The 23,435-nt window shown below is 45.3% G+C and overlaps 1 protein-coding gene across 2 annotated transcripts in view; it reads right to left on the reverse strand.

The window, feature by feature from the left end:
- Positions 1-462: 462 nt before the first annotated feature.
- Positions 463-23,435, reverse strand: part of TNR (tenascin R) — a 616,331-nt gene continuing 593,358 nt past the window's right edge. For both annotated transcript variants that reach the window (XM_075320147.1, XM_075320148.1), the window contains one exon: positions 463-1,839. In XM_075320147.1, coding sequence (XP_075176262.1) covers positions 1,729-1,839 — 111 coding nt within the window. In that variant the 3' untranslated portion in view covers positions 463-1,728. The remainder of the gene's footprint in view (positions 1,840-23,435) is intronic.

A 23,435-nucleotide genomic window follows, 5' to 3' on the forward strand; every position in this document is an offset into this window, starting at 1 on the left:
AACCCGGCGACTGCCTGTATAACCATAAAAATAAAGATCACTAATGATGGACTAATAAAAAGTGAGAATAAAGTGATAGCCGCTACAGTGAAATAAAAGGACAAAAGATAGCTGCAATTTCTAAAATTCATTCTTTTCATATTACCGAGTGCTAATAGCCCTTAGTGATGACAGAGTTTGTGGACTTTGCACTTAAAACGGATCCCGACAATCCATGATTCAGCTCAGCGTTCTATTGAGAAACCATTATAATGGAATTCACAAAATAATGCTTTTTTGAATTAAAAGTAAATGGAACATGTAGAAGAGCGGCCGTAGAGTATTCCTCATTGTGCATGATGAAGACCTCAGGGACAAGGTCCTCAGAATGGAAAACTGTTCAGCGAAATGATGTTTTGTAGATCTCACGAGGACTGGTTGGGGCTCTACAAACTCTCATAAAAGAGACTCTGACACACAGAATATCATCCCATAGGAATCTTTTAATAACGTATAGAAAATGCATTAAAAAAAGGATCTATACATCAGCTAACAGCATCCAGGACTAGAGATACAAGATTACATAGGGCAATTCACCCTTTTTGGCAGGCACCTCTCAGTAGTCTCTTGTTTGGCAGTTAGGACCTGCTTCCCAAATTTCGGTCATTCTTAATGCATCCTATATCCTTACCGGTCGTACGACCTTGCGTATACGTTCTCCAGTTTTTAGAACGTCGGGTATCGGCATATGATTTGGCTCTAATACAGGGAATAGAATAATTCTAATGAGAAAGGAAATTGAAAAAATAATAACACCCTACCCCCCCTAAAAAAAACAAAAAATGGGATACTGGTAAGAAACACCATGTGGCCAAATCACTTATACCTCTATGCTGTAAGGCAATAAAGCACTGGTGTGCTTATTTTTTGGCCAATGCAATGTATCAATGGCATATATGAGAAGGTGCGGATCTCCTACATAACCTAGATAACCGGTGCTGTCAATGATGGAGTCTGGGAAAGGGTCACTAAAGGTTCCTGGGTGTCTTCGGTTTCTTCAGTCCTACAAAGGAAGCCTCCTTCTCTTGCATATGTCAAGCAATGTTTTAAAAAGAGTGATTAAAAATACTTGGAAGTGCAAGAGATATGGGGCTAAAAATTTGGCACATCGATCATTAGCAAGACAATTATTCTTGACATCGGAAAAAAAGTTTGGCCGGGTGATAAAAGGGTCTAAAGTTCCATAGAGAGCAAGGCATATAGACAATTATACAGCACCATGCCCCGATGGACAAGAAAAAAAGACAACTGACTAGGTGGAGGTCAGTCGTCCCGACAAGGGATAATTGAGAAGTCTCCATGGTGCTGAAAGGCTGGGGTGGTGGGTCGAAATAATTTTAATATATCGGAATGGAAAATGGGGGAAAAAGGGTTCTGTACAATAAAGAATGTTGAAAGTAGGAAAGTGTAGGGTCGAAGAACATTGGATATCATCAATGCTTAGCAAAACGATGTATCAATGTTACATGTATGGGCAGAAACAGTGGTGGACAACATGTTGACCATTGGTAGTTGTCTATGTGACAATTGGTGGTAGTTGTAGATACCAAGGTCCCCGAAAAAATATAATATTGGCCACCACTGGTCTATGTGTGTAGGAGTTTGTGGAGGTCCAATAGTGTGTGGAGGGCAGCACTAGGTAGATGTGGTGGGGAGGGGGGAATAAGTCGAATAATGGGTCAACTAAGATCAGAGATTAAGGGAGCGCTTCTTCATTGTACGCTGGTTGTAGGGTCTCATCTTCATCTCGACAAATGGAATGGAGAACTCGTGGCCTTTCCAGTGATACCAGTTAATTCCCTATGGGAGAAAGAAAAGGCATAAAATAAATAAGTGAAGTAAATAGAATACATTCGTAAGAGGAAAAGTCGTTCTTCAGTTTTATGAATTTTTTTAACACTTTGAAAATACATCACTTTACCTTAAATAACTTCACATTGCACTTAACATCCACATGTCAAAGCCAGAAAGGTGACAAGCATCTATTTCTTCCCGCGATAAGCAGCTATTAAGCGATAACGTGACGGTAAACGCAGTTTATTTGGTAATTTATTTATTTATTTTTTTAATCAATGTTTTCAAAATATGTATAATTCACATATGCCGACACGTTTCGGAAAAGCTTGATAGGTGATATTTTTAGATAGAGTTACTTAAAGGTAATCTGTCACCAGGTTTTTGCTCCACAATCGGAGAGCAGCATAATGTAGAAACAGAGACCCTGATTCCAGTGATGTGTCACTTACTGAGCTGTTTGTTGTCATTTTGATAAAATCAGTGTTTTCTCTGCAGCACGCAATGTAATCCTGTAATGATAATCTCCTGCTGATTAAACAGTGATTTTATCAAAACTATACTAAGTAGCCCAGTAAGTGACACATCGCTGGAATCAGGATTTCTGCCTCTACATTATGCAGCTCTCAGATTAGGTGGCAAAAACCTGGTGACCGATTCCCTTTAAATGGAATCTGTCACAGGTTTATGCCACCTAATTTGAAATCAGCATGATGTAGGAGCAAGAGACCCTGATTCCTTCAATATGGAACTTGCTTTGTGTAGTTTTGATAAATTCATAGTTTCAGCATTTTATAGTCATCAGCGGTAGATTATCACCAGAGGACTAGTAAACCTGTTGCTGTGTAGTCCTCCATGTTAATGAGCTCTTTATAACCATGCCCCCACCACTGATTGGCATCTTTCTGCCTATGCACAGTGTACAATCAGTGGTAGAGGCGGGATTATAACGAGCTCAGCATTCAGGGAGCTGCTAGATCTGCAGCAGAGCAAACATTGATTTTATCAAAACAGCAGCAAGCAGCTCAGTAAGTGACACATCGCTGGAATCAGGGTCTCTGCCCCAACATCATGATGTTATCAGATGGGGGAGCAAAAATATGGTGACAGATCCTCCATATGACTCCTATTCATTGCGGGTGTTATACAGTGATTGAGGGTTTTGGACAGAATAATTTTATTTAAAATAAGATGACTTACATCTGATTATTTGTTCTACCTGCAGCAGGCCCAATAGTCCTGTAATGATAATCTACTGCTGATTAAACTGTGATTTTATCAAAACTACTCTAAGCAGCCCAGTAAGTGACACATCGCTGGAATCAGGATCTCTGCCCCTACGTTACACTGCTCTCAGATTAAGTGGCAAAACCTGGTGACAGATTCCCTTGAAAGAGAAGACAGCCTGTGTAAAGCCTGCTTTACACGGTACGACCGATTGTGCGATTTCACAATCGATCGTACCCGCCCCCGTCCTTTTTGCGTCACGGGCAAATCGCTGCCCGTGTCGCACAAAGTTAGTAAACCCCGTCACACATACTTACCTCTCGTGCGACCTCGCTGTGGGCGGCAAACGTCCACTTCCTGGAGTGGGAGGGACGTTCGGCGTCACAGCGACGTCACACGGGCGCCGGCCAATAGAAGCGGAGGGGCGGAGATGAGCGGGACGTAAACATCCCGCCCACCTCCTTCCTTCCACATAGAGACGGCGGCGGCCGCGGGAGGCAGGTGAGCTGCTCATCGTTCCCGTGGTGTCACACGGAGCGACGTGTGCTACCACGGAAACGATGGTCAACTAAAGTAAACGATATTATGGAACCTAACGAGCAGTACCCGACTCACGATTTGTGAACGATACTGCGTCGCTAGGAGGTGTCACACAGGCCGGCATCGCCAGCGATGCCGGATGTGCGTCACAAAAACCGTGACCCCGATGATCTATCGCACGATAGATTGCCTGGTGTAAAGCAGCCTTAAGTAGATATAGTTTTATCAATTATTTAAATATAGATATAAAGGAAAAAGACAAGAAGATATACCGTAAACTTCTGCAGTTTAGAAAAATTAACTTAATAGGAACCTGTCAGCTCACTTTTTAGTAGTATGGCTTTACAGCGGCTTTTCGCTCTAATAAACTGGAGCCATTTTTAAAGTCTCAAGATACCAGTCTTTAGAAATCTAGCATAGATGCCATGTGCATATAAGGCTGGACGTGCACTTGTGGGGTGTGTCAAAGAACGCGGACTTCTACCAAGTGCATTGACATTCCCCCAGCGCACTTTTAGCCTGATTTGCATAGGAAATCTACACTACATTTTCTTTTGATTGGCTCATCTGATCTCAACAAAAAATATATAATATTTATTGGGAGATGAGATCATATACAGCATACCACTACTTTCACATATAATAGTACGCTGACACGTGTCCTTTAATAATCTGTTCCAACATTACTGTGGTTTAGTCATTGATGTGTAAAGGCCGCTTTACACGCAACGACATCGCTAACGTGATATCGTTGGGGGTCACGGAATTCGTGACGCACATCCGGCCTCTTTAGCGATGTCGTTGCAAGTGACACTTACGAGCGACCGCTAACGATCACAAATACTCACCAAATCGTTGATCGTTGACACTTCGTTCATTTTCCAAATATCGTTGCTCGCGCTGGACGCAGGTTGTTCGTCATTCCTGAGGCAGCACACATCGCTACGTGTGACACCCCGGGAATGACGAACAACACCGTACCTGCGTCCTCCGGCAACGAGGTGGGAGTGACGTGAATACGGCTGCTTTCCGCCCCTCCACTTCTATTGGTGGCCTGCTGTGTGACGTCGCTGTGTCGCCGTACGAACCGCCCCCTTAAAAAGAGGTTGTTCGCCGGCCACAGCGACGTCACTAGTAAGGTATGTGCATGTGACGGGGCTTAGCGAAATTGTTCGCCATGGGCAGCAATTTGCCCGTGACGCACAAACGACGGGGGCGGGTGTGAACGCTAGCATATAAAGCGGCCTTAAGAATTGAGTAACCTGAAATACTTAATTCAGCCATTTCACACACCCAAATATGTAGTTTAGTTGATGTAGCCTAACATATATATTTATAAATGCTTTTGTTTTCTCCTAACACATATATAACTACGGTATATTCAGTGATCTTCCTTAATACAAAATGCCAGCATATATAACTCAAAGATGGCACCTGCATTATGGACAACGCCTAAGGTGATTGAAAACACCTAAAGTTTGGAACAACCAATTCAGTAGACACGATGCAAGTTGCTACACGCCCCGAGCCCGACCTGAGATACTTGATTGGACTATATTTTGTCTACACCGTTTTCTTATCTGGAACTATAAAAGTTTTGTGAACGAGTAGAATTCCTTTGGCGTCCATCATGGAAGGAAGCTCATAACCGATTTATGTCTGTTTATTTCTTCCCGCGTGCACACATGACATTATAATCTGAAAGAGCAGTCAGACCTTGAGAGACCCCTAGTGTCTCACCTCAACAAATGGACATATCATTGGTGCAACCGCACAGGGGCCAAGAGGTAAGGGGGCCCATTTCTACTTCCAACACAGGTGGAATTGTGAATTTTGGTGGATTATTGAACTGAAAAGGGCCATATACTGTTCTTGCACAGGGATTCTTTTCTGTCTGTGTCCACCAGTGGCTTAGTGGCTTTATTTACCATATTTCTCAGGTGTCAGCGGAATGCACCAAGCCGCTGTGAGTAATTACAATACTATAGTTTCCCTATAAGATTGCCAACCACAATTACAATATAATAGTGCTTCTGTGGCGCCCTGGACTAGCCAGGTCGTCACAGATCACACTCAAACACCCCCACCCCCACTAGACAGTAACATTAGCGAAACAAAACCCCTGTTGCCTCCCTCCAGGGTCTGATGTCCACACCAGGTGGGGCGGAGCCAAGCGGTTGGCCCCACCCACCGAGGAGTTCACAGGCCTGGAGGCGGGAAAAGTGACAGTTGAGTTTTGGAGTTTGAAGAGTGAGGAGTAAACACTTGGGTGTCTGGGTTTGTGACCCAGGCACTGACAGCAAGGTTGGCACACGGTGGTGGCCGTCTGCAGGAGTGGTGAAGCAACGCGGAACCGTAGGACCGGGGTCGGGTGTTGGCCCGCCGGTACCGACCGGGGAGCGAAGTGAAGCCAGCACACACAGGCAGGGCCATCGGACCCCGACCAGGCTTGGAGACGCCGACAATACTTAAATCCGAGTGTGACCGGAACCCCAGGGGTTTCCTAACAGCCAAAGACCCGATAGAAGGCAACCGCCCACACCGTGAGGGTATACAGCTACCGCCTAAGGCTAGAGACCTAAGGGCCAGCGCCTGCGGGCAAACGGGCTCCTCCGGCATCCATACACCAGGGAGCGGACTACCGTTGGGGATCCATAGTAGTCAAACAAGTACACAAAGGTGCAGAGAAAGACAGCCGCCATCACCTGTCCGGGGAGAGACACTGCAGCCGGCTGCGGGACCCGTCCATCCAGCCATTTGGTTTACCGAGGACTTTGTGCATCTCTTAAGGGGGCTTTACACGCTACGACATCGCTAATGCGAACTCGTTGGGGACACGGAATTGGTGACGCACATCCGGCCGCATTAGCGATGCCGTTGCGTGTAACACCTATGAGCGATTTTGCATCATTGCAAAAACGTGCAAAATCGCTCATCGGTGACATGGGGGTCCATTCTCAAAAATCGTTACTGCAGCAGTAACGAAGTTGTTCCTCGTTCCTGCGGCAGCACACATCGCTCCGTGTGACACCGCAGGAACGAGGAAGCTCTCCTTACCTGCCTCCCGGCCGCTATGCGGAAGGAAGGAGGTGGGCGGGATGTTCGTCCCGCTCATCTCTGCCCCTCTGCTTCTATTGGGTGGCGGTCCAGTGACGCAGCTGTGACGTCGCTGTGACGCTGAACGAACCGCCCCCTTAGAAAGGAGGCGGTTCGCCGGTCACAGCGACGTCGCCGGGCAGGTAAGTATGTGTGACATGTCTGGGCGATGTTGTGCGACACGGGCAGCGATTTGCCCGTGTCGCACAACAGATGGGGGCGGGTACCCACGCTAGCGATATCGGTACCAATATCGCAGCGTGTAAAGTAGCCTTTACTGAGTGAGTACACCCGTGCCATCCGGCACCGCGTCGCGCTGTCCCTGCACCCCTGCACCTCACCAACCCTGCCTCTCCGTCACACCACCGGGCCCCGGGACCACCGACCCCTACCCACGGAGGGGGAAAACAACATCCCAGCTGCTCCATACCATCGCTCCCGGGATCCCCGTCACCAGCAGCGGTGGTGCCTACCTTCACCACAACCCGTGGGTGGCATCACGGACTAAATCCTCCAAACCAACCACCCCTTTCACTCACGGGCGAGGAGCGCCACTCGAGTCCCCGGATCCGGCCCACCGCTCGAGCCACCGAGCAGCAGCAGCCGCAGCAGCGTCGGACCCGGGCGTTGGCGAACGACCAGCAGCGGCGGCGTCCTCCCCGCCCGCGACACTTCAGGTTTCCACCTTCATGCTGCTGGTGTCATCTATGTTGCCCCTGTCAAGTCAAACACCCTCAATGTTGGTTAAAGCACTCCCACTGTCAGACACTGTGCTCCAATGTCTACCAAGCGTTCCTTGTGTCAACCACAGTGACCCCAGTGTTGAAGACATTGAGTCCATAGTCATAGTACTCCAAGATGAAGGTCTGTCCAGGTCATACTATCTTCTAAAACAGAGGTCTCAAACACGTGGCCCACGGGCCGCATGCGGCCCCCGAGGCTGCTTGTTGCGGCCCGCAGACCCTGTGATGATCGTGGCCCTATGCCAAAGGACCGGCGCCAGCACGACTTTACTGCAATTGAATCCATTTGCCGTGCCGCGCAGAGGAGCTGTCTGCACTATATCAATGGCTGCTGCACGCCAATCAAATGCAAGGAGGTGATGTTATACAGCGACGTCAATTCCTTGCATCTGATTGGCAGGCAGCAGCCATTGGTATAGCGCAGACAGCTCCTCTGTGCGGCAACGCAAACTGATTCAATTGCAGTAAAGTCGTGCTGGCGCTGACCCCAGGCATAGGGCCACTATCGTAATGGGCAGCAACAAGCAGGTAAGGTACGTGCTCACGATCAGAACTCGCTGCCTCCTGGACGCGGCGGGTCCTGACCTGCGGGGCCGCAAATCTCTTCCATAGGAGACCGCAGTTGCTCGTGCCTGAGATCAGGGTTCGGAGCGCCGTGGTCTCCTCGCTGTGTTCTCCCTAGGGAGGGCATGCGACTCTGAAGCATAAAATCACATGCTGTGGCTGTGGCCTCTGAAAGCCGCACCGCAGCTAAGTTTTCATTATTGCCTGTGGTGGGATTTTGTGGGTCTCTAATGCAGTGGGTATGCCTGCGGTGACATTTGGGAGCTCTATGATGCCTCTGGGGGGATTTGAGGTGTCTGTAATGCAGATGTGGATGCTTTAGGTAGGAATTAGTGGGGTGTGTAATTATTGGGGGATGCCTGTGGTGGTATTTTGGGGTTTGTGCAATGCTGGGGGGAAGTTTGTGGGATTTACACCCCTGGTACAGCACCCTTAGTCCTACATCCCAGGGACAGCGCCCTTAGCCCTACAACCTAGGGACAGCGCTCTTAGCCCTACAACCCAGGAATAGTGCCATTAACCCTACAAGCCTGGGACAGTGCCCTTAGCCTAAAACTCAGGGATAGCACCCTTATCCCTACAACCCACATGTGGGACAGTGCCCTTAAACCTACTACCCAGGGACAGGGCCATTAGTTCTACAACCCAGGGACACCGCCATTAGCCCTACAACCCAGGGACAGTGCCATTAGCCCTACAAACCAGGGACAGCGCAATTAGCCCTACAACCTAGGGACAGCGCCATTAGCCCTACAACCTAGGGATAGCTCCATTAGTCCTACAACCCAGGGACAGGGCCATTAGCCCTACAACCCAGGGACAGCGCCATTAGCACTACAACCCAGAAACAGGGCCATTAGCCCTACAACCCAGGGGCAGCACCATTAGCCCTACAACCCAGGGACGGCACTCCGAGCCCTACAACTTAGGGACAGGAAGCTTAACCTTACTACCCAGGTACAGCACCCTTAGCCCTGCAACCCAGGGACAGTGCTCTTAGCCCTACAACCCAGGCACAGGTCTTTTCAGGTCTGTTTCTTTCCAGGTCTGTCTCTTTCCAGGTCTGTCCAGGGACAATCCAGGGTCAGCTCCTTTAGCCTTACAATCCAGGGACAGGTCTTGGATAGTCCTACTACCCAGGGACAGCGCCCTCAGCCCTACAACCCAGGGGCAAAAACCTTAGCCCTACAATCCAGGGACAGGTCTTAGACCGACTACACAGGGACAACGCCCGTAACCCTACAACCTAGGGACCGCTCTTAAATAGCCCTTCTACCCTAGCCAATGTACCCAGGGGCGACTCTTTTATAGTCCTACTACCCAGACACTGCTCTCTTATAACCCTACTACCCAGAGACATCTCCGTTATAGCCCTTCTACCCTGAGACAGCTGTTCTACAGCCCTACTACCTAGGGACAGCTCTTGTAAAGCCCAACTACCCAGGAATAGCTCTCATACATCCCCTGGCCGGTTACTGCATTGCATAACGTGCCTGTACCATGTTGCATGAAGATCTGCTTGAGCTCTTACAATTACAAGTAAAACTTTGAAGGCAACCATAACGTTGATGTGGCCATCGGTGAAAAAGAGTTTGAAATCGCTGCTTTAAGGGAATCTCAGTATTATTTAATTTTCACTTTATCGTCTAGAGATTTTTATTTCTGCTAAATGTAGCCTGTTTACACGTCTCCCACTTGAGGTTTCTGTAAATCAAAATTCAGAGATAACAGAGATAGTCAGGAGTCACGGCTAGCCAACCGAACTCCCAAATGTCTCTCATAAATTCTCCACTGTATTACAAATCCCCTCAACTGACCGTAAAGATAGAAATCCCATGTCTAAAAAACTTTGCTTGTATTTGTGTAATATGAAACTTTTTTGCTTTCTGAAGTGTTTATTTCTATTTTTTTTAATCTCTATCAGAAGTGATATTTAAGGCCTCCATACACATTGGAGGAAAGTTTGCCAAACTGCTGACTTCAGAGGGTCAGGTCAATCATCTAATGTGTAATGGGGCCAACTAGACTCACTTCCATCTGAAGATGTCAAGAAAGAAAAGGATGAGGCAGAATTCAGATGCCTGATCCCTTTATTTTCAGGGAGATAAGCCGTCCCCTGTTCTGTCCCTATCGAAAGCATATGAATGGACAGAATCATGGCAGTCGAAGAGGCATTTGGCGATAGCTTTCTAAGGCCTCATTCTGTTTTTCACGGGTAGAACACACACCCATTATCGCTTATGAGGCCTCCAACACATCCGTGAAACACGTGCATGTTTGTTCCGTTTCCGTATATACCGGAGACACGGACAAACGTGCACCAATGTTAATCTATGTTTGAGGTCACACGTGCGTTATTCCATAATGTCCGTGTGTGCATGTCCGTGATCTGTATGTGTTTCCGTTTTGCACGGAAGCATGTCCGTTTTCTGCACGGAACACGCACACACGGACCCAATGAAAGTCTATGGGTATGTGCGCACAGGTTAGTAAACACGTATGCATCTCCGTATGCTCCGTGTACGTTTTGTGCTTTTTTCTAGCGATGTCGGTCATTCTCTCTTTTTCTGTGTATGTCGGTCAATCTCCCTCAGTCCGTCGGTCGGTCTCTCTGTCTTGTCTGTCCCTCTCTCTGTCCATGTCGGTCAGTCTCCCCCTTCTCTCATACTCACCGTTCCCCGATCTCTGGCGCGGCGCTGCACAGCTGTTAAAAAAACTCCGGCGGCTTTTACTATTTTGAAAAAGCCGGCCGCTCATTATTCAAGCTCGCATTCACTGCTTTCCCCGCCCAACGGCGCCTATGATTGGTTGCAGTGAGACATGCCCCCACGCTGAGTGACAGCTGTCTCACTGCAACCAATCACAGCCGACGGTGGGCGTGTCAATATCGAGCAGTAAAATAAATAATTTTAAAAAAACCACGTGCGGTTCCCCTCATTTAGATACCAGCCAGGGTAAAGTCAAACGGCTGAAGGCTGGTATTCTCAGGATGGGAAGCCCCACATTATGGGGAGCTCCCCAGCCTAACAATATCAGCCAGCAGCCGCCCAGAATAGCCACATCCATTAGATGCGCAACAGTTATGGGACTCTAGCCGGCTCTTCCCGATTTGCCCTGGTGCGTTGGCAATCGGGGTAATAAGGAGTTAATGGCAGCAGCCCATAGCTGCCACTAAGTCCAAGATTAATCATGTCAGGCGTTTCCCCGAGATACCTTCCATGATTAATCTGTAAGTTACAGTAAATAAACACATACACCCGAAGAAATCCTTTATTTAGAATAATAAACACTAACAAATACCCTCGTTCACCACTTTATTAAGCCCGAAAAAGCCATCCATGTCCGGCGTAATCAACGGAGGTCCCGCGTCGCTTCCAGCTCTGCTACATAGAAGGTGAAAGGAGCAGCAGAAGAACCCCGCCGCTCCTGCCAGCTCCACACAGCAACTGAGTTGAGCCGCGCGATCAGCTGTGCTGTCACTCAGGTTACTCGCAGCCACTGCTGGATCCTTCAACTGTGACAGCAAGTCGCCCGAGTGACAGCGATGAAGTCACAGGTGAGTTGCGGTCACGGGTGGAGGATCCAGCTAGCTGCGGGTAACCTGAGTGACGGCAGCGCTAATCGCGCTGCTCACTACAGTCACTCAGGGGATTAGTGGTCACCGGTGAGTCCTGCATGGGTAACCGCTAATCAGTACGCGACACAGACAGAGCCACGCGATGACAATGAAGTCGGGTGAAGTTCCCCCGAGTTCATTCTCATCGCGCAACTCTGTCTGCTGTCAGCCGACATGTTTCAACGACATTTTGCATCACACACGGATAATTTCACACGGGAAACACAAACACATGTCAGTTACGTTACTCACGCACACAACGGATCACGGACCGGAAAAACGGACCGTATGACACGTGCATGTTTTTCACGGATGTGTGTTGGAGGCCTGAGGCTGTTCACATGTCCATGTATTTTTGCAGACATTGTCCATACAAGAATCACAGAGATATGCCAGTTTTTTACTATTTTGAGGTCTACTGGCCCATAGCGAGGAGTGACACTAGGGTTAAGGACCATCCTGATTAGGTACACTTTGTTGTGGTGGGCTGGCTTTTACACTTTTTTTTATCAAAATAGTGCCCTATGTTTTTTAAATGTATTACTAATATTTATTTACTTATTGGAGGGTATATACTTATTTTTATTCTAGATATTTAAAGGTTTGTCAACATGCATAAGTGGTATAGGACATGTAAATGCAAAAACAAAGAACATTTTGAATATAGGCTTATCAAAGTTGCTTAAAGAGTAACTATCTTTTGAAAGAAAAAAATTCCGGTAAATTAATAGAACACATGAAAATAAGAAACTTTGTGATATATCTTATTAGAGAAATCTAATTATTTCTCATCCTGGATTCCTAATTTTCAAAATTCTTAATTCATGGAAAAAAAAACAAATTGTCTTTAGTGAATATAGTTTTTCCCATTACTATAAGATAGGAGATGATTAAGTTCAATGGAGAACTGTAAATGTCATTTCAAGAGAACGTAGAGCAGAATGTCTGTGTCTTCTTCCATAGAATATTATAAGCACCAACTGTTATCTCTTATCTCAGAGATAGAAAAATCTGTATTCATAGATTTTGCCCATTAATTGAGAGTAAAGGATCAACCAGGGGAAAAATAAGCAAATTTCTTTACTAAAATACAGTGCCTTCCAAAAGTATTCACCTGTGGCGCACAAAGTCATTAACCCCGCCACACGCACTTACCTCCCGGATGACGTCGCTGTTGGCGGCGAACACCCTCTTTCTGAAGGGGGAGGAACATTCGGCGTCACAGCGACGTCACACAGCGGCCGGCCAATAGAAGCGGAGGGGCGGAGATGAGCGGGACGTAACATCCCGCCCACCTCCTTCCTTCCGCATTGCCGGCGGCCAGAGGTAAGCTGTATTCGTCGTTCCCGGGGTGTCACACGGAGCGATGTGTGCTGCCTCGGGAACGATGAACAACCGGAGCACAGAAGGAGGACCGACATTTTGAAAATGAACGACGTGTCAACGAGCAACGATAAGGTGAGTATTTTTGCTTGTTCACAGTCTTTCGGAGGTGTCACACGGTACGATATGTCTAACGATGCTGGATGTGCATCACATATCGCCCGATATATCGTACTGTGTGACACCATCCTAAAGGCACATCCAGCACCGTTAGCAAATTCGTTGCGTGTGACACCTACGTGCGACTCCGAGCGATCACAAATAGGTTGAAAATCTGTCAGAGATTTGTGACTGGGACTGAGGTTCACCTTCCAATAAGACAATGACCCAAAGCTTCTGCTAAAGCAACACTCGAGTGGTTTAATTGGAAACATATACGGTAAATATATTGAAGTGGTAAATTCACAGCCCAGACCTTAACCTCTTCTCCACTCGACAATTTAAGGGTAAGCATGTAAATGTTTTGAAGCGGTCGAGTCACAGCCCAGACCTTAATCCAATTGAGAATCTGTGGTCAGACTTGAATATCGCTGTTCACCAGAGGAAATCATCTAACTTGAAGGAGCTGGAGAAGTTTTCCCTTGAGGAATGGGCAAAAATAACAGTAGAAAGCTCATAGAGACTTATCTAAAGCGACTTACAGCTGTAAGGAAGCTCCACAAAGTACTAACTGTAGGGTGGAAGAGGGGGGGAATAGTTATGTACCCTGAAGCTTTCAGTTATTTTATCCTATTTGTTGTTTGCTTCACAATAAAAAGGAAAAAAAAGCAAATGTTCCCAGTTGTAGGCATGTTCTTTACATGAAGTAATGCAAACCCTTCCCAAAAAATTGTGAAATTCCAGGGCATGAGACAGCAAAACATGAAAAATGCCAAGGGGGTGAATACTTTTGCAAGACACTGTATATTACAAAGTTGCTTATTTTCATATATACCATTGATTTAAGGAATAAAAAGTAAAATGACGGTTACACTTTATGATTTGGATGCATTGAGATAAAAAAAAAAATGGTTGTGAATGTGCATATAAGTCCCGGGCTGTGCTTCTTTTTTGTATTACTAGTAATATTACCCTCAGCCTAAATTGTCTTTGTAGATTTGCAGAAATCCTTAGCGACTTGTATTATTCCTATAATATGCTGTGCATCACCTTAGATGTATGGTATATGGCATCCAGTGACATTATATTGCAATTCTACACTGCCGTTTGCAGCTCCGGGGAAATGTAAAATCATATCTAATGCTATTTCACAAGATTCATTAAAGTAAATCACAAATGACCTTGCCAGAGTAAGTGTTTTAATGTGTAATTAAGTGTTCCTCATCAAGAGGCCTGTACCAGTCCACATCTCTTGTACACAGTACATTATTTTCATTGATTTTCACCAGTGTAATTGAGATGTAATTTTAGCTTGGAAGCATCTTCTAGATATGTATGTTTCCTTATAGCCATCATTTTTCGTTAGCAATCAATAAAGACAACGTTAAGAAAGCTAAGGCCGGCTAACGGGGATTTATACGTACAGTCATCCATAATTCACAGGCTTTTGGTCGTAGTACTCAACTTTGAAAAATGGATTCAAGACATAGTTATAAAATATCTCATCATTCAAACAGATTATCATCAATGTAATTCCAAATGTCACAATATGTAATTATTTTTAATCATTTCAGCCTTTTTTGATAAACTAACAGTGTCATCCATAGATATATGCACAATTCTAGTAAGATTGAGTCAGCTCGGTTCACAATACCGTCACGACCGATTACAATGAGGCCATTTATAATGGATAATGGTGAATTTAAAACTGTGTATATCACAATTTAGCAGATTTTTTTCATAGCTGGTACTCCAAAATTTTTCATATATAGTACTCCAAAATCTGTATATAAAAAAAATAGCTTTATATAACATATGGAGTCCATCTAATGCAATACTCCTTGAAGATGCAAGTTCACTAGTCCAAAAGAAAAGCAAAGCAAATAGTTCACTAGGTAGTTATTCTCTGATAAACCAGTATGTGGTAAGTGCATAAAAAAAAATCCATGTGGGTATGGGAGTTGCCATGCGTTTCGCCAGTCTGCCGACTTCCTCAGAGGATCAACGTGACAGAGTAAAAATAAACTTGTCCTGTGTAAACAGGACCTGCGCTGCCGAGAACAATGGCAACCTGTGCGCACTGAGTGATCCATTACAGATCGTTTACTTTACATCTGAGGTCACCCTTTTAAATTTCCGATGATCATCAAATATATTAACAAAACATAACTCACAAAAAGAGCAATTAATTATGAGCACCAGGCCTACCAAAATGAGGTAGGGAGGGTGCCAGCATTACTCATAATGAGAATAATTAGCAGGAGGACAGGAGTAAAGTGCAAAATATACATACATTTTTATTAAATACACAACAAGAAAAATATTGGCTAAAAAGGTACACTACCAAAATAATCTTAGGGATACAAACATGTTGAGCCCAAACTAGTTCACAATAGCAAATCCAATCAATCAAGGGCCAAAGTGCAACTAACCACATTACATGGCAGCTGGTAAACTAGAAGGGTCCAAAATGGTAATTGTAAATCATCAACAAAGGGGGGGCTGCATATGAAAGTCGTGGTACAACTGTCAAATCAAACCACGATCTACCACCATGTATTGGTAGGAGGTCGTGGCGATCGCGCTGGTAACACCGTGGGGAAGTACTAATTGGTGCTAGGTCTGTAGGAGCAGCACCAAATAATCATATCGCACAAGTGTGCAGAATCAGAGGATTCTCTTACCTAAAGTGCTGAAGTGCAGTGAAAAATAGGTATGATGTAACCAGCAGAGACAAAGCAGTCCCAATAAAACTCAAGAGGTCTCCCTAAGAACGGCCAGGGGTCTCCATCCGATGCGCGTTTCGCGAGGATAGCTTTATCAAGGTGGGGAACCAAGGTAGTGATCCCCTAACCTATATACCTCTTATATATCCCCCTCTAAAGTCAAACAGCTGGGTGGCTGGAAGTGACGTCAGGACAGGAAGTGACCTATGCTGACTTAACAACAAGCGTTCGTTAGCAACATGTATTAAGATGGTCAGAATGTCTTAAATATACTCATCCGTGGTGCGCCCACGCTACTCGTTGTTCGGCCGCTACGTATTTAAACCCAGAATCCATAAACTGGGTAAGTGATGTTGCCATCAAAGTCCCGGCCTGGTTTGTATGGTAACTAGGGACGCACTTCCTGATAATAACAGGAAGTCGTCATCGGTTACTGAGTTGGCGTCTCCCTATCGCCGGGTGATTGATGTACCGATCACCCAATGGCAGTCTAATTTAGAATTTATGAAGGTCCTCACATCCCACAAGGAGGTCCCACGTGACCATAGTGGATGCATCAGCTCCACAGACACGCCCCCCCCTTTTTTTTTTTTTGATTTGACAGTTGTACCACGACTTTCATATGCAGTCCCCCCTTTGTTGATGATTTACAATTACCATTTTGGACCCTTCTAGTTTACCAGCTGCCATGTAATGTGGTTAGTTGCACTTTGGCCCTTGATTGATTGGATTTGCTATTGTGAACTAGTTTGGGCTCAACATGTTTGTATCCCTAAGATTATTTTGGTAGTGTACCTTTTTAGCCAATATTTTTCTTGTTGTGTATTTAATAAAAATTTATGTATATTTTGCACTTTACTCCTGTCCTCATCAAATATATTGCCTAGCAGTGGTTATTTAATGTGCAGTGTGAAAGGACCTTAATTCCCCCAATGAAAAAGTAAACTACCACTTTAGCTAGTCAGATGCCCCCTATGTAGCGGTCATTGCTGTGTACTGCAGATCACCTCCAAATGATCTTGGCAACGACCACTACACATTGAGAGGTGCAACCATTGGAGCTGAAAGCTGCTGATCAGTGGGGGTGTTAGACCCCAACTGACATAATATTGATGACCTTTGCAATGATCAGGTCATCAATATTATTAGCATGGACAACCTATTTAAAGGGAACCTGTCACCACTTTTTTGCCCTATAAGCTGCGGCCACCACCACCGGGCTCTTATATACAGCATTCTAACATGCTGTATATAAGAGCCCAGGCTGTGGGTATAACATAAAAAACAGTTTATAATAGTTACCTAACATTCGTGCTGTGGGCCTAATGGGTGTCTCCGTTGTCCGGTGCCGGCGCCGCTGCTTTTGGCCATCTTTGTTCTCCTTCTTTAGCCGCGGTGCATGACGGGTCCAACGCCATCCACACTCACCGGCATTCAGGTCCTGAGCAGGGCAGACCAAAATATTGTAGTGCGCCTGCGTAGGACCGGCGAGTGTGCACACAGGCTTCAGAAAGAGGACAAAGATGGCTGAAAGAAGAGGCGCCGACACTGGACAACGGAGACGCCCATTAGGCCCACCGCACGACCGTTAGGTAAGCATTATAAAGTGTTTTTTTATGTTATACCCCCGGCCTGGGCTCTTATATACAGCATGTTAGAATGCTGTATATAAGAGACCGGTGGTGGTGGCCGCAGCTTACAGGCCAAAATATTGGTGACAGGTTCCCTTTAAGGAGATCATACCAACAACCAAACATGCTGCGTGATACTACTTTGCAGCCTCAGGAGCTGAACATCAATATTAAGTTGGACAACTTGCCATTATGAATTGTGCACTGTACCAGAAATCTCTAAAGAAGAATGTCTGGTCATCTGTCAGCAAGATGAAGCTGAAACATAATTAGTTTATGCAGCAAGACAATGATCCAAAACATAAAAGCAAGTCTACATCTCAACGGTTGAGGAGCCGCACCATTAAAGATGTTGATTTGCATAGGTAAAGTCCTGAACTGACCTGAATTAAGGCAGAGCATGAAAAGAAGGGATGTGAAAGCCCACTAGAAAATTTGGTAAAATTGTATGACTTAGAACAGCAAATCATTTTTCTGAGGGTCCATATGAGAGACCATGAAGGCAGTGGAGTACCGAACCTATAGGCTGAAATTAATTATTGTTTTATATTCATATTTAGATTATCACTTAATATTGAGCAGAATTAAGTCTGGTCACTCGCTGCGATGACTAATAAATGTAGTGATAGGGCTTATTGCAACGTATGTAATTATCAATAGCAGATAATCGAAACAATATAAATTTACTTTTTATAAAAAATAAATAATTTTGCTCCTGTTATTCAGCCTTTGTACATTGATCAACAGTTCCATCACACAGAAAATGCTTCCATAGTATAATGCCCCCACAGCCCTCATATAGTGTGACCCTCACAGAGCCCCACAACATAGTATAATGCCCCCATAGTCCCCCAGACAGTATGATGCCCCCACAGCCCTCCATATAGCGTGACCCACACAGAGCCCCCAACATATTATAATGCCTCCACAGCCCCCCAGAAAGTTTGATACCCCCGAAGTCCTCCCACACAGTGTGATCCTCATAGAGCCCCCAACATAGTATAATGCCTCCACAGCCCCCGAGAAAGCATGATGTCCCTGAAGTCCTCCCATGCAGTGTAATCCTCACAGAGCACTCCAACAAAATATAATGCCCCCACAGCCCCCCAGCATAGTATAATGCCCCCACAACCAACCTAGATAGTATGATGCCCTCACAGCTCACAGACAGTATGAAGCCCCCACAGCCCCCCAGCATAGTATAATGCCCCCACAACCAACCTAGATAGTATGATACCCTCACAGCTCACAGACAGTATGAAGCCCCCACAGTCCCCCCACACAGTGTGATCCTTACAGAGCCCATCAACATAGTATAATGCCCCCACAGCCCCCAACATAGTATAATGCCCCCCCAAACAGTATAATGCCCACACAGTGTGATTATCACAGAGCCCCCCAACATAGAATAATGCCCCTACAGTCCCCAAACATAGTATAATGCCCCCACAGCCCCTCCAGATAGTAAAATGCCCTCACAGTCCCCCACAGCGTGCAACCTCATACATCCCCCCCCAACATAGTATAATTCCCCCACAGTCCTCAACATAACATAATGCCCCCACAGTCGCTCAAGACAATATAATGCCCCCACAGTCCCCCCTCAGAAAATTATGTTCTGAGAAATAGTGGAGGGGATATACAGTATATGAATTAACTTCGATTGGGGAGAGTGATAGGCCACCCTAAAAAGATTTGTTTTTAAGAAACGTGTAAAGTTGTGTTAGTTGTGGATCTTTCTACTTTCTTGGGGTAGAGCATTCCAGAGGATTGGCACAAGTCGGGAGAAGTCTTGGAGCCAGGAGTGGGAGGTTCGGATTAGTGTGGATGTTAATCGAAAGTCATTTGTGGAACACAGAGAACTTACTTAAGTACCCTATATTATTTATATTTACTGTTACTATTTATTTGCTTACAACAGAGTATTTTCTCATTTTGGTTTTATCTCAGGTTTTGTTTGTTAAATAGCCACAGTGTGAACATGCACCAACAGTTTGCACTAATACCAACATATGGTCTGGCTCATTTCTTTGGTTTGGCATTTTTCTAATTGGGTTCCTTCTATCTCTGGTAAGCTTTACAACCAAACAAGCTGACATCACCATAAATACAGAGCGCCGCGTCATCGTAATCATCAGAGCAAGCTTTGGCCCACAATCACCACAGCCACTCCTCACAACTACTCAGCCTTATTCCTCCAAATCCAGCTTCACCACCATGACAGAAGATCATCTTTCCACTCTACTCTCAAGATCACATCTCGCAACCTGCCTGCTCGATCCACTCCCATCTCACCTCATCCCCAATCTCACAACAGTCTTCATCCCAACCCTAACCCATCTCTTCAACCTATCATTAACAACTGGTGTATTTCCTTCATGCTTTAAACATGCCTCCATCACACCCATCCTCAAAAAGCCATCCCTTGATCCTTCCTCTGTGTCAAACTATCGCCCCATATCACTTCTTCCTTATGTCTCAAAACTACTGGAACAGCATGTCCATCTTGAACTGTCCTCTTACCTCTCCTCCTGCTCCCTCTTTGACCGACTACAATCTGGCTTCCGACCCTATCATTCCACTGAAACTGCCCTAAGAAAAGTCACTAACGACCTACTAACCGCAAAATCCAAGCGACACTACTCTGTCCACCTCCTTCTGGACCTGTCCTCTGCCTTTGACACAGTAGACCACTCCCTTCTACTACAAATTCTCTTGTCTCTGGGCATCACAGACTTGGCGTTATCTTGGATCTCCTCATACTTAACCGACCGAACTTTCAGCGTCTCCTACTCTCACACCACTTCCTCATCTCGCCCCCTATCTGTCGGGGTCCCCCAAGGTTCAGTTCTTGGACCCCTGCTGTTCTTCATTTACACCCTTGGCCTGGGACAGCTCATAGAGTCCCACGGCTTTCAGTATCATCTCTACGCTGATGATACGCAGATCTACCTCTCTGGACCTGACATCACCTCCCTACTAACCAGAATCCCACAATGTCTGTCTGCTATTTCATCCTTTTTCTCTGCCCGATTCTTAAAATTGAAGATGGACAAAACAGAATTCATTGTCTTTCCCCCCCCATCACTCAACTCCCCCACCTGACATATCCATCAATGTCAATGGCTGCCCACTCTCCCCGGTCCCTCGTGCTCGCTGCCTGGGAGTATTCCTAGACTCTGATCTCTCTTTCAAGCTACACATCCAAGCCCTCTTCACCTCCTGCCACCTCCAACTTAAAAATATTTCACGGATCCGAACACTCCTTTCCCAAGAAGCTGCAAAAACATTAGTACATGCCCTTATCTCCCGCCTGGATTATTGCAACCTCCTGCTCTGTGGCCTCCCTTCTAACAGTCTCGCACCCCTACAATCTATTCTAAACTATGCTGCCCGACTAATCCACCTGTCCCCCCGCTACTCCCCGACCTCTCCTCTCTGCCAAACCCTTCACTGGCTTCCCATTGCCCAACGACTCCACTTCAAAACCCTAACCATGACCTACAAAGCCATCCACAACCTGTCTCCTCCTTACATCTCTGACCTAGTATCCCGGTACTTACCTGCACGTAAGCTTCGATCCTCACAAGATCTCCTTCTCTACTCCCCTCTCATCTCCTCTTCCCACCATTGCATCCAAGATTTCTCCCGTGCCTCCCCCATACTCTGGAATGCTCTGCCACAACACATCAGACTCTCGCCTACCTTGACAAGCTTCAAAAGGAACCTGAAGACCCACCTCTTTCGACAAGCCTACAACCTGCCGTAACCCTCAATTTGATGCAGCGCCGCACAATCAGCTCTACCCTCACCTACTGTATCCTTACCTATCCCTTGTAGACTGTGAGCCCTCGCGGGCAGGGACCTCTCTCCTCATGTACCTGTCTGTGTCTTCTATTGTTTATGATTATTGTACTTGCCCCTATTATGTACACCCCTTTCACATGTAAAGCGCCATGGAATTGATGGTGCTATAATAATAATAAATGATAATAATAATAATAAGGAAAGTTATAATGAGCAGTATGTCATATGAAGCAGGTTAATTTGCTGTTGGATAATTCAGTAACAAACCACATTTTAATAAATAAAAAAAAATTCTAATCTTCCTGATGGAGTGGATTGCTGGATTTGTCCGTGTTAATAGATTTACTGCTCGTTGTTGATATATGATTCCAACCAGCAACACATCTCCCAGCTCCGTAATGTACCGGTATTTGATTAGCTGTTTAGTGTATCCGTGATGTTGATTTTCTGTAACCGGTAAATTCATCCTATATAAATCAAATTATATCCTGGAAGATGCATCAAGATTAGCGAAGCCATAGCAAATACCCGGAATATTCAGCGCATTGTAACACATGGATGCAGAGGTTGAGTCTACATGCAGAGATCTAAACTCAGATTAACCCCTCCCCTGCGAAGCTAATTTTTGTTTTTGCAATTTTGTTTTTCTGCTCCTCATCTTCCATACATAACATATTTATTTTACTGTCACCATAGCTGTATAAAATTACATTTTTTTTAGAGACGAGTAGTAGTTTTTTAAGACACCATTTGTTTTAAAGGGAACCTATGAGGTCCTGTATGCACCCAGAACCAAGAGGGGTGCTGGGTGCATATTGCTATTCCTTGCCCAGAATATAGTAGCATAGAAATACTTTTTCTAAAGATCTCTTTATCTAAGTATCCTTTATGATATGCTAATGAGCGCAGGGACTAGTCACAAGGGTGTTACTTCCCTTGGCTAGTCGGCCCCCATATCATGTAAGTATGCCACTGTTGGTGTGCTAACATGCTAATGATGCGCAGTGTCAGAGGCATGGTCAATCTCACCTCTCTGCTACCACCGTGCCCGACGCTGGATTTTGGCTCAGTGCATATGATCAGAAGACCTGGAATTCCAAGCATGCGCACTATGAAGCTGGGTATACGCGTCCCACCTTCAAAATGGTCTAGTGCGCATAACCGGAAGTCCAGGGATGTTCTGACCTTGCGCACTGAGCCAAAAACCAGCGGTGGCAGCAGAAGTGAGAGCGACCATGCCTCAAATGCAGCACGTTCATTAGCATGTTAGCATGCTCACAGAGGTGTGCTTACATGATAAGGGGACCGACTAGCCAGAGGAAGTAATATCATTGCAACTAGTCCCTGGCCTCATTAGAATATGGTAAAAGATATTTAGATATACTTTTTCTAAAAAAAAATCAAGAAAAATCCAGCAATCCTAAACGATAAAAAATTCCAAAACTTTATTTTGATACAAGTAAAATATATCTTTGTACCGTGTTAGCCAGTAGAGATAAAAAAAAATTTTGTTTAAAAGAACAGAAAGTCCTCAGTGGTTGATACCTTTTAAAATCTTCAGATTTTGTGTTATACCATGCCTGATGAAGAGACCTGAGTAGTCTCGAAAGCTTGCAATTATTACCATCTTTTCAGTTAGCCATTAAAAGGTATCAACCACTGAGGACTTTCTGTTCTTTTAAACAAAAAAATTTTTTAAAACTTTATTTCACATTTTAAAATTCCAAGGTTAGGACTCCATTAAAAGGGAAACAGATGACACGTTTCGGATCCAACTCAGATATGAGTAAGGATCTATTGGATCCAAAACGCATTAACCCTATCATACCTGAATGGCAATAATACAGAAGGAAAAAGTCCCGCACTACCAAGCGTTACCTTCACAGGGTGTCACACAGGGGTGAGGATCAGTTCAGGTGCTCCATGATCTCAGCTTGAAGGTGCACATCACGTAAATAGAAGTGTTCCATATGAAGTCCAAAAAAGAGATCAGATGGCACTCTCCAAAGTATGAATGAAGATCTTCTTTATTTACGGCCGTTTCGAGTCTAATTACGCTTCCACAGGTCCATGACATGGACCTGTCAAAGCGTAATTAAACGCAAAATGGCCGTCGTCCTGGAGGGGGTCTGCACCTAGCTCCTCTCCTGCTTTTTATCCTGCACCATTT

Source organism: Anomaloglossus baeobatrachus, chromosome 8 (genome assembly GCF_048569485.1).
Source record: "Anomaloglossus baeobatrachus isolate aAnoBae1 chromosome 8, aAnoBae1.hap1, whole genome shotgun sequence".
Taxonomy (NCBI): domain Eukaryota; kingdom Metazoa; phylum Chordata; class Amphibia; order Anura; family Aromobatidae; genus Anomaloglossus; species Anomaloglossus baeobatrachus.